At 38.5% G+C, this 15,603-nt stretch overlaps 1 protein-coding gene across 5 annotated transcripts in view; it reads left to right on the top strand.

The window, feature by feature from the left end:
• WRN (WRN RecQ like helicase) overlaps positions 1–1,237 on the top strand; it is a 146,141-nt gene extending 144,904 nt beyond the window's left edge. For all 5 annotated transcript variants that reach the window (XM_015062676.3, XM_027077326.2, XM_027077325.2 and 2 more), the window contains one exon: positions 977–1,237. In XM_015062676.3, coding sequence (XP_014918162.3) covers positions 977–1,096 — 120 coding nt within the window. In that variant the 3' untranslated portion in view covers positions 1,097–1,237. The remainder of the gene's footprint in view (positions 1–976) is intronic.
• Positions 1,238–15,603: the final 14,366 nt, after the last annotated feature.

A 15,603-nucleotide genomic window follows, 5' to 3' on the forward strand; every position in this document is an offset into this window, starting at 1 on the left:
AAGGTAACAGACACATTATACCTTAGATGAGCTCACCTTATCATAAATCTTTCACATAGTTCAATAACTAAACCAACTCTGCTAGACTCCAAGGTATACTCCTGTCAGACTGATTATTTTTGTCACGTTAGTGTGAGGCTCTGTGGTCAAACTGAGATAACACTAATTAATACCATTTTAGGCTTATGGGACATAACTTAAAATTGTTTTATCTTTTTCAAGTGCAGATCATAAGGACACAGCCACTGCCTTTGGGTTCTTAAAATTTTTTTTTCAGGGACTTTTTGACTTAGGGTTCTGAGGCTCCATTTGGTGTACAAATAAATCCCCTAAAATTGTTAGAAGTGGATCTCCAGTTTTTAGCAGATTCTCCAAAGAGTCTTTGAGCCAAAAAACAAAAATTGTTTTCATTTATTCACTGGCTGTTTTTTGAGTATCTATTACGTTTTGGCAAGTCTGAAAGGTGTCAGTGGTTGCTGAAACCACTCTGTAGTCAGTCTGCCATTGGAGACACAGAAATATATTTTTTCAAATGCTTAATGTGATTCTGTGTGTGTGTGTGTGTGTGTGTGTGTGTGTGCGCACGCGCACACATGTGCACACACGCCCAAGCAGATGCCTTCCTCTGAACATTAAATTAACCATGTTGGTCAACCTAGAGCAAATATACATGAGACATAAATCTGAAATAATACCCAGTTCTTTCCTTCTCAAATATGTGTGTATGCTTAAGTGCCTAAGAATAAAAAAACAAGATGGCAGGCATTTGCCTAAAGAGATGATACAGTGATTTTGTCTCTGTTTTCTTTATTTACTTTTCATCCAGAAATAAATCCTGTAGCTCTCACTATTTTGTTTTACTCAGCAAGGGAAGGGTGGTGGGTGTATATTCATTCAGTAACCTATGTTACTTTTTACAACTGACATACATTTTCAATATTATAAATATATGTCTTTTTCTCTTTCTTTCCTATAGATTTCACTTGTAACCTCAATGAGAAAATTACCTGAGTGGTTTGCCAAAGAAAATGAGACTTCAGCTGAGACCAGCAAGCAATCAATGGCCAAAACAAAAAAGAGAGGTCTTTTTAGTTAAATTGGTGATTGCCAGAGGAATTATGTGTGTCTTGCTGTATTATAAGAGGGGATCTTGTTTCATTTCTGAAAATAGCGGGGGCCAACGTTTCAGTTTAAAAATTATTCTAATCTCTAAAGTAAAACTCACCTATTTGTTGAACAGCTGGCATCTCCTTGTACAGTTGAGTCTTCCGAGAGCCTGAGTGAGTACATCATAGAATAGAGTAATAGTTTCCTTTAAGATTGCTTTAAGAAACTCTGTTACGCTCAGTTTTCTAATCTCTTTATTTCAACAGTATATTTGGAAATTTTAAGGAGTGGTGATTTGATATAAATAACAGATTGGTAGTTGTGTGGTGATTGTCTGTGTGATATAAATTCTTCATATATTACCAAAATTCATTCTTGTGAATTAAGGAAGCATAGTTATTTTGCAATTGTCCTTGCTATCTTTAGAAGAAACTCTTACATACATTGATAAATGGTATTAGTAAACCAGACCAGTGAAAATTAAGCATTTTGGATTCCATGTAAGTAGGGAAAAATAATATTACAAAGGAGACCAATTGCATTGGGCATCTGTGCCCTTTGATTTTATATACTACTTTTTTTATTTTTCAAATAATAAATTCCTTCATACTGAATGTTACAAAGATATATATATGTATATATATATATTTTTTTTTAACTTTTATTTGCTTAATTACTTTGAGCACCTTTAGTTTTTGAGGATGTTGGATTCGATTCTAATACCTCTTTATGTAGTATGTGCAACTTTAGTATCAAAACCCATACTCTGGCACTGGGTTTTATAAACCATAGTTAATATAACTTTAACCAGTTCACCATATGGCCTTTAACTGACTTTTCTGTGACTAAAGATAATTGTTGTTAATAAAGAAGAAATATTGCAGAAGAAGTAGAAAATCCAGAGAAATGAAAAAAAAAAAAAATCGCTGGTGGTTTTACCATTAGGTAATCAGTTGACCCCTTTTGTGTATCCTGCTAAACCTCTTTATATTCACTTTATTTCTTTGTTATATGAATAATACATGAATGTATTTACTTTGTAAACACAAGTGAAAACACAAAGTCCTCTGTAATCCCATTTCTCACCATGTCAGTACCAGCCCCTTTCCAGAAGGTAGACCCTATTAAATGTGACCTATAGCTCTCTAATCATTCTTCATTCATTTACATGCTTTACATATACATCTACACCCACATTCTTGCTTTTCAACATGAATCAGAGTCCCCTACGTGCAATTTCCTGCAATAAACTCTTTTCACTTAATATGTTATGAAGAACTTTCCATTTGAGTATATATATTGGTCTGTCTCATTTTTTTATAGCTACATACCATTATATCTGATGAATATACTATAAAGTTATGTAATCACTTCTCTCGGTGATTTTTGTCATTTTTCTAAATTTCAGATTATGTCTAGAAGTAGAATTAGTCAAATTTATATTTCACTTGAAATGCTCTGAACATTTTTTTTTCTCATGTCATTAAGTTGTTTTCCACAGATCCTTTTTTTGTGGCTTTCTATAGTACAGGGATTCTGAAAGTGTGTGGTCTGCAGACTTTTAGGAATCTTTGAGCCCCTTTCAGGGGACCTGCAAAGACAAAACTATCTTCATCATCTCAAGACATTATCTGCCTTTTGTCCTCTGTTGCGATATGTGCTGAGTCGTGAGTAAAACCACTGGTGCTTCAGTGCAGATCACGGCAGTGACACCAAATTATTGATTTTACTAATTCTCGGTCCTTAACACACTTTGCTCTGTACCAGTGTGTGATGGTGCCCTCCAGAAAAAGCACTTGTTTAATTGTTTGAATTGTGAATTGAATTAGTTCTTTTTTTCCATGGAATACCATTTTTACTGAAAAGAATGACAAAACTGTGATTGGTTATTCAGACTTGGGTGTTTGGTGAACATTTTCTCAAAACTGAATGAAGCCACCCTATCACTTCCACTTCAAGGAAAACTGATGGTTATTTGTTGCCAGTGATAAAATTTGAGATTACTGGTGGAATTCATAGTTTTGGAAAACTTATGTCTGCTACCAGGAGTTTGAAAGCTTCCCATAATATAAAGACTTTTCTAATGAGATGTTAATCCTGTGATTAATACATTTTTTGTTATCATACAATGGTTTTGTCAACATTTAGAAGATCTGCATAACTCAGTGAATTAATATTTTCTGGATGACTAATATATGATCTTATAAAATCATGCATGGGGGGTAAATGATTCATTCAAACCACACAATGGCCCAGTGGATTTTAATGTAGCAGAGTAGGAAAACGTTCATTTATACTTTCAGATATAAATGTTTCAGATTACGCACTGCACCCAATCTTTAAGAAACTATAGGTGTCCGGGACACCTGAGTGGCTCAGTCAGTTAAGCGACTGACTTTGGCTCAGGTCATGATCTCAACGGTTCATGAGTTCGAGCCCTGCGTCAGGCTCTGTGCTGACAGCTCAGAGTCTGGAGCCCACTTCATCCTGTGTTTCCCTCTGTCTGCCCCTCCCCCTCTTACACTCTGTCTCTCACTCTGTCTCAAAAATAAATAAACATTAAAAAAAAATTTTTTTTAATAAAAAAAAAACTACAGGTGTCCAGCTTTGGTATAGTTCCAAAGAAGCGTGTCTATAATTATCTCAAAAAGCTATTAAAATACTCCTCCCCTTTTGCAACTACTTGCCTGTTTAATGTCATACTTTTCTTCAGAAACATCAACCAAAAGAATGCATATTGAAACAGACTGAATATAGAAGCAAATCTGAGAATCCAGACACCTCTGTTAAGCCAGACAATGCAATTCTTCTCACTATTTTGTGGGGGATATTTTTTAAAGATGTATTTATGTTACCATGTGATGGATTTACTGCTGCTTTTTTAAAATTAATAAACATTTCTTTAAAATTTCTCAGTTTTAATTTCTAAAATGGTAAATAGTGATAGATATAACCAACATTAAGAAAAACTCTTTTGGGTCCTCAGTAATTTTTAAGAATATAAAGGAGGTCTGAGACATATACTGACATAGTATTTTCTTATATACACATACTATGAATTATTTAGCTGATTTCCTATTGTTGCACATTAAATCACACCCAATTTCTCTCCTATTTTAATGCACTGCTTTGAACATTCTTGAAATGAAATATGGTAAGAACTGATTAAGAACTGATGAACTGGACTTTAGTCTCCCAGTTGTATCATCATTCTTCAGCAATTCTTGGGCCACAAGCTGGCCTCAGGTTCATTCTTAAAAACAAAGGGTTTCTGGGGGCACGTGGGTAGCTCAGTCAGTTAAGCATTCCACTCTTGATTTCAGCTCAGGTCATGATCTCACGATTTGTGGGATTGAACTCTGCATCAGGCTCTGCACTGACAGTGTGGAGCCTGCTTGGGATTCTCTCTCTCTCTCTCTCTCTCTCTCTCTCTCTCTCTCTCTCTCTCTCTCAAAATAAATAAATAAATAAAAGCTTAAAAAAACAAGGGGTTTCTTTTAGGGTATTTGTCTTATGCTATCTCCTCTACAAAGTATTCATTAGGATCTCTTTGTGTTGTTTGTCATTTGGAATTTTGATTATGGAGTCAGACAACACCCTGACATTTATTTAGAATTTATTAAAAAAAAAAAAAAAAACCTGTGTTAGAATAAGAAAAGAATATAGAATAGTTAGAATAAAAAAGAATATAGGATTCTTCCTGTCCAAAGAGGTTGTAATAGAAGTAACTAAGAACATGAAAGATCCAGTGGCATGGCTATAAAGTCATTTTTTTTTTAATGTTTATTTATTTTTGAGAGAGGCAGGGAACTGAGGAGGGGCAGAGAGAGAGGGAGACAGAAGACCCAAAGTGGACTGTGCACTGACAGCAGAGAGCCCAATGAGGGGCTCAGTTCATGACCTGAACTGAAGTCAGACGGTTAACCGACTGATCCACCCAGGTGCCCTCTAAAGTCTTTTTAGAGATGACTAGACATTTATCTGTCTTACGGGAAGCAAAGAAATGCAAAATCAACAAAAACACTGAAGAGAGTTCACTGCAGTCTTAATGGAAGCTGAAAACTTAGGAGTCTTGGCCACCTGAGAAAGTGCCACATAATGAATTTTTCTTAGGAAGGCAATCCAAAGATCATTTGGGATAAAGTACATACATCCTTACTAGGTAAATGTATTTAAACTTTGGAAAAGATTAAAAATAAGTAGAACATAAATTAAACCTTTGGTAATAATATTTTAGGATTAAGGAATAATAGGTATATATTTGATATTGTGAGCATTTGAAATGCTGGAGATAATTTAGCTTTTAGAGGAACAGCTTATTCCTGTGACTTCAATTTAAAATGTATCATTGAAAAATTAGCATATGCTTGTTCTTTTAAAGTTGAAATTATACCAAGTTTGACACATTATTGGAATATTTAATAAGAATTAAAAAATTTGTTACCGCATGAAATTCTATCACCAACAAATTACACTTGTAGGAGGAAGAAAAAAGATCTAATATTATGCTTACTGTTAATACTAGGGTTAATATTAATATTAGTATCCATTCATTAAACCCAGAGCTTTCATTATTTTTCAGAAAATTAATGAAACTTCAGCCTTACATCCAGCTTCATCTTCTAACTCAATTTAAAAGGATTAATGAGAAGCGTGTACTCAGTTATTCAATACTTCTGCATTCAATAAACGTTGGCATTCATAGGATGCTAGATAATAGACTGGCTTCACAAGGAAGGAACAAATAGAAGAAGAAAACACAACATGGATCCCGTGCTTAAGAGACGACAAGATATGCTCTGTGAAGAATTAACAAAAAAGCATCTCACAAAAGTATTTTCTTACAGGAAGCAAGATATTTTGAAGAAGATATTTACATCATGAAGTCTATAAGATACAAGAAAACAATGACCAATGTGAAAGAAAAAAAAAAGGAGACCATATAAAGGAATCATGAAGCTGATCATTCATTAAGCATTTGCCGTGGCCACACCCTGGGCAGTTAGCCTTCAGTACAACCTGAAGTTAGAATCATGTATTTGCTTATATTTGTGTAAACAGAATGTGAGAGTGGGGAAAAGAAAGATCACAATATATGTATGAATATGTAATCAGGTGGGGTTAGGGGCCATGTGGGACTTTCCTTATTATTTTTAAATTTTGACTGAACTTAAAGTTGATAAAAATTTTAAATTCAGGCTGTTTCTAGCAGGTGTATGATGGCACCTTTTTAGCAAAGTGGCATTCCTGCTTCTTCCCCATCATCCCCTCTGTGGGAGAGGAGTATTGGGTGAGAGAGAGAACTTTTACAAGGGAATGCAGTTTGTGGAGGGCAACAAACTTTTCATCTTCTCTTTACACCAGAAAGGAGGCTTTTCACTTGAGCCTTCCATCCTTATTCCTAGAAGACTGAAGGTGTTGGAACAGTGCACTAGATTAAGGAGTGTGATCTCTCTAAAAGCCTCTGAGCTGCTTCAGCAGAACACCCGTTGCTCCTGGCACTTGATAGAGCAGGATTATGATTGCAGATGCCAAGGGGCCAGCTTGCTCATCACCATGTGGCACAGCACGGATGTGCTAATTTTCTGTGGGTTGAGTGAGTGGACTTCCTGGAAGGAGCCAAGTTTAAAGGCCATTCTGAGAGTACCCTCAGAAGAGGGTCTCCTATGGGGTATGGGAATCCCAGCAGCAAGAACACACTTGGCAGGAGGTTGGAGAAAGGTAATCCTTCCCCCCAACCAGACCTGCAGAAGGACCAACTAATGCACCCCTAGAGAGCTGGCATTTGGATATCTGCCAACAGATTGAGCATCTGCCAGTCAATTAGCCACAGAAGCAACCAAAAGGGAATAAGCAATTCTGCTAGTCAGTCATCAGATTTTCTTCCTCCTCCTCTTCCCAACCCTAAGTTCAAAGGGTTAGTGCATGGAAGGGGGAGGTGACATAGAGGAGATAGCTACAGCCATCAGTCTAGCATGAACTGGGGTTGGGGTGGAGGTAAGAGGAATTTGAATCAGATGTGCGATTGAAGATGGAAAACTGAATTGAGACTGTTCCAATATCCCAAAGAGATGGAAATTAAGCTGAGATATAAAAGGAGCAACTACCCAGTGGGACTAAGGGGTGTTTGACACTTGGTAGGAGTTGCGAAAAGTAGAGGTTTATGTTTATACATATATCTGCCCGTAATATGGCTGTAGGAGGGCAAAGAAGTGGACTCAAACACTCCTAATGGTTAATGACATTTCTTATATTGGGGGAGTAGAAGGAGAAGGTGGAAGGGCCAGATATTTACATTGTTATAATCTCTTAGATCTATATTGGGGTGCCTGGGTGGCTCAGTTGATTGTGTCTGACTCTTGATCTCGGCTCAGGTCATGATGTCACAGTCTGTGAGTTCAAGCCCTACGCTGGGCTCTGCACTGACCGTGCGGAGCCTACTTGGGATTCTGTCTCTCCTCTCTACCCCTCCACCACTTGCTCTGTCTCTGTCTCTGTCTCTCAAAATAAATCTAAAAAAGAAATTTAAAAAATAAACCTATATTGCTTTTTAAATTAAAGCTAAGGTAGGAGGGCATCCCAGGATGATGGCACAACAATAGGTTTGCTTCCACCTGGTCCCTGTTTTAACTTCCACCTGCCTCTCTTGCTGGCTAGGACTGGCAGGTGAGCAGGGTCTCAGAGTGCTGACTCTTGCTGGTGAGACCAACACCTGGAAGTGGGGAAAGCTAGGTCAAAGGTAGGAATGTGAAGGATACCAAAGAGATGCCTGGACATGCAGGGGAAGGTTGGTCTAGGTTTTCTGGGATGCGTCAGACCTTTTGGATTCCAAAAGAACAGATCAAATTCTTTTCATTCTCCAGGTAGAAGAACTCCATGAGATTGAGAGGGTCAGGGGCCTATCCTATTGCTTTGACAGGTATCTGATGACCTACCTCCTTTGAGACTTCTAGGCAGCAGAGCCTTAGTGAGAGAACATCCCCTGCCTTTTCCAAGAGGTGAGGAATCCTTAGGGTCAGGGGTCATCCTCCCTTGAAGAAGCCCATACCTGCCCCCCTTGCTAGACCATGTTCCCAGTACATAGGACCCAAGAGTGCCTGGCCTAAACATTTCTGAGTCCCTAGGAGCCTCTGACCTTGGTTTAACTCTTTGGTGTGCTCATTTCTCATCATGAAGGGTGGTTAGAAATGGCTATTTGCAGGGGTTATGGACAAGGCTTGGATGTCTAGGCTGAGTGTTCACATGTATGCACAGGAGTTCTTTGTGGTGAAGAAAAGAGCCAAGGGCAGGAAGAGTGAGCTCTGTCCATGAGTGGATTCTGTGTACACAAATAGCACAGTTTCCCTTTATAACTTCCTCTGGACTTTAGTAGGTCAGCATATGTTCAATGAAGTCTGTTTTTACTAGCCGTTTTACTAGCTATGTGACTTTGGACAAATAGACATTCTGAGACTCAGACAATTTGTAACACGAAGAGAGGTTGCTGGGATTAAACTCAATTCATGCAGACCATTTGACAATGGTTGGCATACATCGTTGGTATTCACCCAGTTGGAGCTGTAGAAATTTCTAAGGGAAAAGGCAGACTTTGTCCTGGGTATCCTGAGGAGGCAATCTATCTCCCTAGACGTTACTTGGGCACTACTTGGTGAAATCACTGTGGTCCAGTGTGTGCCCCTTATTGTTCTTGCTCAGAAATTTGGGGTGTCCACACCCAAAAATGGATCCTTCTTTCAAGAGTAGATTCAGGCTCTCGTTCAAGTTGACAGAGATGGAACTAAATATTCAACAAATTATGTGGAGTACCGGCTGTGTGCCTGGCACTGTCCTAGGTGCTAGGGATACAACAATGGCAAAACAAAACATGTTACGTGGTAAACATTACATGGTGATAAGCCATAGGAGGACAAAGCAGGGAAGACAGTAGGGAGTGTTTCAGTCTGGGTCAGAGAAGACCTTGCTGAGATGTGAACTCTGGAATTAGCATGGATTTGGCAACTTTTGCTGTGACCTTGAGCAAATCAATCATCTGTAAGCCTCATTTATTAATAGCATTTTAAAGAAGAGGAAGCAGTCTTAGTTGGAGAATTACAAAAAGTACAGCATTTAGCATAGTTCTTAGCACTGTGGGAATAATGAACGTTAGCTATCTCATCCTTTGCCTATAGGAAAGCTATGGGAAAGCCACATTATAATCAGAAGATTGCCTAGTGGTTCAGTCAAAGAGAAGGGAGTTGGGTAATTTTGGTATTTAAAGAAAGGCGCCAGGTAGATTTCCTGATGTACTAAAGTAATTGTTACTTTTCATTTAACAAAGGATACAAAGGGATGGGCATTCCAGAAGCTTTTAAGAAAATAACTGGAATAATAAAATATTTGGAAGTTGATGAGATATTCTGGTTCATGAATTGGTTTTCTGTGAAGACATAGCCTTAACATTTTTGAAAAGAAATTATTTTTAATTTCCTCTGGGTTCATTGTAGCTGATTAAGGGTAGGGATATTTAAGCTTGGGAGTGCTGACAGTGCAAGACAGAAAGAGGGAGAAAAAGGCATCTGCTGGAACTCTGTAAGCCTTAGAGAAGATATGGGACTTGATAAGCCGCCCAGACCCTCTTTGACTTAGCCTAATGGGGCAGTTTAGTACTTTTATTGACTCACTTGAATTTCATACAGTTTTAAGCATCCACCAAGAATCAATCATCAGTTTATTTCTTTCTTTTTCTCCTGTGGCTCATTTTCACACTGGGAGTGACGGAAGGAATATTTACCTAGCTGGTGAAAGAGCACCACCTACTGGTAAATTTAGGTAATTTCAGGTTTATGGTACACGGCGAGGGGGGGCGGGAATCGTTTGTTATTGATTTTGGCCGAAGGTTCATGGCTACTGTGTCAAGACGGAAAGGAAGAGGTGTTTACTCTGGGCCAGTTTCTATGAGTCACAGAGAAGCTGGAGTCTGTTCATTCATTTACAGAGCAGCAGGCATTTGAATTAAGCCCGTTCATCAGTTCCTATGCCCAGGACATAATAGGCTTTACTGTTCTCAACTGGAAATTTTCCACTGATATGTATTTAGAAATTTTTGTGGCTCCTCACAGTCCAGAAAAGGGCTTCTTAAACTTTCTTCTCATCTACCACACCATCCCAATGTAGAGAATCCCACAGCCTTATAGAATGAGAACGATGCTTAGTCCTCATTTGACAAATGTGATGATTATGTCTAGTCTCCAAACCTAGATTCTAAGTGTCTTGAAGATAGAATAATAGCACTCCTGTAGAGAGCATCTCGGAAGCCTAGGGTAAGTACTGTACTGTTCATCATCCTGGATGAGACCTGCCATCAGGCCACCCATCCCCAGCTGTGATAACTGCAGTCTCAGGATTATCATATTATGGAATGAGTTGTGTTCCCCCCAAATTTGTATGTTGAATCCCTCAGACTGTGACTATATTTGGAGGTCGAGTCTTTCAAGGGGTAATTAAACTGAGGACATTTGGAGATGGAGAGGGAACATGCTAATCCAATATGACTAGTGTCCTTCTGAGAAGAGATTTGGGCAAGGACACCCCCAGAGAGGGAAGACCATGTGAGGACACAGGGAGAAGACAGCCTACAAGCCAAGGGGAGAGGCTGCAGAAGATATCAACCCTGCTTGCTGACCCCTGGATCAGCCTCCAGAACTGTGAGAAAATAAATTTCTGTTGTTGAAGCCACCCAGTCTGTGGTATTTTGTCATGGCTGTCCTATCAATTGAGTTCCTCAATTGTTCAAATTCATCCTGAAAACCTGACTATCACACAGTCTTTCTCTGAGCAATGTTTTCCCTTCACACACTCATTCTGTGGAGTCCCCAGTGTGGGAATTCTAGCCTCAACCTATGTCTTCCCTTTTCAGACTTCCGTTGGGAGATGCTGAGCTCATCCAGAGCAACGGAAAGGGGAATGGAAGAGAATCAGCCAGGAGTAAGCTCCGTGACACTTGAAGATGCCCTGTCTGCATTTTTAGGGCTCTCAGAACCTCTCAGCCTAAAATCAAGGCCTTTTGCAACTTGGCACTAACATTTTGTTAAAAACAAAGTTGCAAATAGAGTATATGTTCATCAGAAAAAATAGACACACAATTAGAAAAATAAATTCTTATGATCTGCCCACCCAGAGTTCACCGTAGTTGCAATCAGGGGTTTGCTTTTTGGCTCAGTTTGAAATAGGTTTTGACATTTCGATATGTTGACATCATTTATTTTATTTTATTTATTTATTTTTCCATTTTTTATTTTTATTTTATTTTATTTTTTTTATTTTTCAATATATGAAGTTTATTGTCAAATTGGTTTCCATTCAACACCTAGTGCTCATCCCAAAAGGTGCCCGCCTCAATAGCCATCACCCACCCTCTCCTCCCTCCCACCCCCCATCAACCCTCAGTTGGTTCTCATTTTTTAAGAGTCTCTTATGCTTTGGCTCTCTTCCACTCTAACCTCTTTTTTTTTTTTTTCCTTCCCCTCCCCCATGGGTTTCTGTTAAGTTTCTCAGGATCCACCTAAAAGTGAAACCATATGGTATCTGTCTTTCTCTGTATGGCTTATTTCACTTAGCATAACACTCTCCACTTCCATCCACGTTGCTACAAAGAGCCATATTTCATTCTTTCTCATTGCCATGTAGTACTCCATTGTGTATATAAACCACAATTTCTTTATCCATTCATCAGTGGATGGACATTTAGGCTCTTTCCATAATTTGGCTATTGTTGAGAGTGCTGCTTATAAACATTGGGGTACAAGTGCCCCTATGCATCAGCACTCCTGTATCCCTTGGGTAAATTCCTAGCAGGTGGGTCATAGGGTAGGTCTATTTTTAATTTTTTGAGGAACCTCCACACTGTTTTCCAGAGTGGCTGCACCAGTTTGCATTCCCACCAACAGTGCAAGAGGGTTCCCATTTCTCCACATCCTCTCCAGCATCTATAGTCTCCTGATGTGTTCATTTTGGCCACTCTGACTGGCGTGAGATGATACCTGAGTGTGGTTTTGATTTGTATTTCCCTGATGAGGAGCGACGTTGAGCATCTTTTCATGTGCCTGTTGGCCATCTGGATGTCTTCTTTAGAGAAGTGTCTATTCATGTTTTCTGCCCATTTCTTCACTGGGTTATTTGTTTTTTGGGTGTGGAGTTTGGTGAGCTCTTTATAGATTTTGGATCTTAATTTTTTTTTTAATGTTTATTTTTGAGAGAGAGACAGAGCTTGAGTGGGGGTGGGGCAGAGAGAGAGAGGGAGACACAGAGTCTGAAACAGGCTCCAAGCTCTGACTGTCAGCACAGAGCCCAACACGGCTCGAACAGTGGAACAGCGGGATAGATCATGATCTAGGCCAAAGTCAAATGCTTAACTGACTGAGCCACCCAGGCCCCACTAGAGACTCTTAAATACAGAGAATAAACACAGGGTTCCAGGAGGTGAGGTGGGTTGGGGGATGGGCTAGATGGGTGATGGGCATTAAGGAGGGCGCTTGTTGAGATGAACGCTGGGTGTTATATGTAAGTGATAAATCACTAAATTCTACTCCTGAAACCAATACTACACTATATGTTAACTTGAATCTAAATAAATAGAAAAGATATTGCTGTTTGCCTCTGCACAAGTTTTCAGGCAGGAGAATGCAAACGAGCTGGGGTCCAGGGAAGGTGGAAAGGGAAACAATGGTTCGATTCTACTGTAATTTTCCTATCAATGGAACTGCTAGGCAATCAACTAATCAACTGTCTAGAAGGCTTTTAAAAAAATACACAACACAGTTTAATCCTATATAAATAAAAGAATATGGGTGAGATGGGTGAAAGTGGCCAAAAGGTACAAACTTCCAATTATGCAATAAAGAGGTCTTGAGGATGTAATGTACAACATGAGGACAAGAAAAAAAAGAAAGAAAAAGAAAGAAAAGGAAAGAATATTTTTCTTATTATCAGGACCTGGCTCTGCTATCAGGAAGGCTAGTTCCCGCTATTGAGCTGAAGTATATTGATCTAATCTTGTTTTTCATGAGTGCTGAGGCATTCAGGTGGCCCTCACCACATTTCAAGGTCTACTTTATCAGCTAATGGTATTACATGATTAAATTCTTTTGTTTATAGTCTCCTGAAGATGGAAAGGCTTTTTTGCATTTCTTTTTCAAATTCCTTCCACCATACACTGTATCTTAGATGTCAGTTGTTCACCCTCCTCCCAACAACTCTCCTCTAAATTAACTTTAAGTGGCAAGATTATGGTGGTTGTGATAACAATGGTGGAGAAGGTTTGGAGAAGTAAAGCCAACAGTAGAGCAAGATCGGCAAAATGGAGTTCCAAGGGGATAAACAAGCAGCTGATGGCTGGTTAATGGGTTAGGCATAATGAGAATAAACAAAATCTGAAGTTCTTAGTTTTCTCAGATGACCATCAATTCCCAGAAATGCCCTGAGTTTCCACTGTAATTTTCTAATTAATGAGATGAACTCTGCCCTTCAAAAATGTCATGATCAGATTATCGTAGCCTTACTAATTAATCCCACTCTTACTGTGACAGGTCTCCTCTCCAGCTCATAAGCCAGGATCCCAGACTGCTGATCCGTCAATCAGTCTGCTGAGAATTCTGTCAAGTGAGCCAAGATATTGATTTATAAATAAAATAATGTGCTACCTGGCTTTGATAATATAAAAAAGGTAACTAATTTCTCAAGAGTGTACTAATTCAATATAATATAATAAAGAAAATTGTCTTGCAATTTTAAAGCTATGTGATTTCAGAACCTACCAATTAGCTTGCTTCCAAAAGTTCAATTCCTCTAATTGGGGAGAACTTGTTTAATTCCGATAGCTCTAAGCTTGACTTTTTGTGACAAAATGCCCTAGATATGTTAAGGAGCCACTAGCTTAATAAGCATTTTCTTAAGCCAGATAAATATCTGGGATGAGAAATAGAAGTTGAGTCATCTTTATCTTTTTTTTTTCTGTGATCCGGTGCTACTACATGGATGTGGATGTGCATGTTGATGTGGATGTGTGTTCACTTACAAGACTATAAAATTTCCTTTACATCAAACTCCTGAGACAAAATGAACCAATCATGAATGCCAAACTTGAACCAGCCAGGTTAATTCCTTTTTTTTTTTTAATGTTTATTTATTTTTGAGAGAGAGAGAGAGAGCATTGGTGGGGAGGGGCAGATAGAGAGGGACACAGAATCTGAAGCAGGCTCCAGGCTCTGAGATGTCAGCACAGAGCCTGACATGGGGCTCGAACCCACAAACCATGAGATCATGACCTGAGCTGAAGTCAGTTGCCCAACTGACTGAGCCACCCAGGAGGCCCCAGGTCAATTTCTTGAATAATGAATTGAATTGCACCTTCCTAAGAATTTCTTAAACCCTGAGCCAAATCAACTTTAAACAAAAATTTCTGGGTTTGATTTTACATGTATTTCTTCCTTTTTTGTTTTCATTTCCCTTCTCTTTTCCTTTTACCTTTCCTTTCTCTCCTTTGCCCTTTTCACCTTTTCCTTGATTCCCAACTGAAGTTATCCATTTTTATCTCTGTTATGTTTGTTCATCACTCATTCAATCATGTATTTGTTCAGTAGGTATTTATTGAATATATTGTTGGAGTGCAGCAGGTACTGGGAATTTAGTGATATTCAAAATTCAGCTCCCAAAAAACAAATATATACATAATTTTGATAGGTACAATAAAGTAAACAAATAGGTTGCACATCTTCTTTGGTGAGTTTTCTTGCAGACCTTTGCCCTCTTTTCTTTTTGTTTGTTTTTAAGTTTTTTTTTTATTTTTTATTATGTGAAATTTATTGTCAAACTAGTTTCCATACAACACCCAGTGCTCATCCCAAAAGATGCCCTCTGACCTCTTTTTTAAATTGGATTGTTCACGATCATAGTATTGGGTTTTAAGAGTTCTGTGTATATTTTGGATAATAGTCCCTTATCAGATATCTTTACCAAATATTTCTCTAAGTGTGGGGTGTATCTTCTCATTCTCTAGACTATGTCTTTCACAGAGCAGTAATTTTTTGGGGGGGGATTGCAGCTTTGGTGTTATATCTAAAATGTCATCATCAAACCCAAAGTTACCTTGATTTTCTTCCATGTTACCTTCTAGGAGTTTTATAGTTTTGTGTTTTACATTTAGGCTTATAATCCATTTGGGGTTAATTTTGTGAAGGGTGTAAAGTCTGTTTCTTGATTCATTTATTTTCATGTAGGTGTCCAGTTGTTCCAGCGCTATTGGTTGAAAAAATGATCTTTTCTCCATTGTATTGCCTCTGCTCCTTTGTCAAAGATAAGTTGACTATATTTATTTGGGTCTATTTTTGGGCTCTGTGTTCTGCTGCACTGATATATTTGCCTATTATTTCACCAGTACTATACTGTCAATTGATTGATTGATTGATACTATACTGTCTTGATTGATTTGTCTTGATATGGTTGAGTTGTCCTGAAGCTTTA

Source organism: Acinonyx jubatus, chromosome B1 (genome assembly GCF_027475565.1).
Source record: "Acinonyx jubatus isolate Ajub_Pintada_27869175 chromosome B1, VMU_Ajub_asm_v1.0, whole genome shotgun sequence".
NCBI classification, from domain to species: Eukaryota; Metazoa; Chordata; class Mammalia; order Carnivora; family Felidae; genus Acinonyx; species Acinonyx jubatus.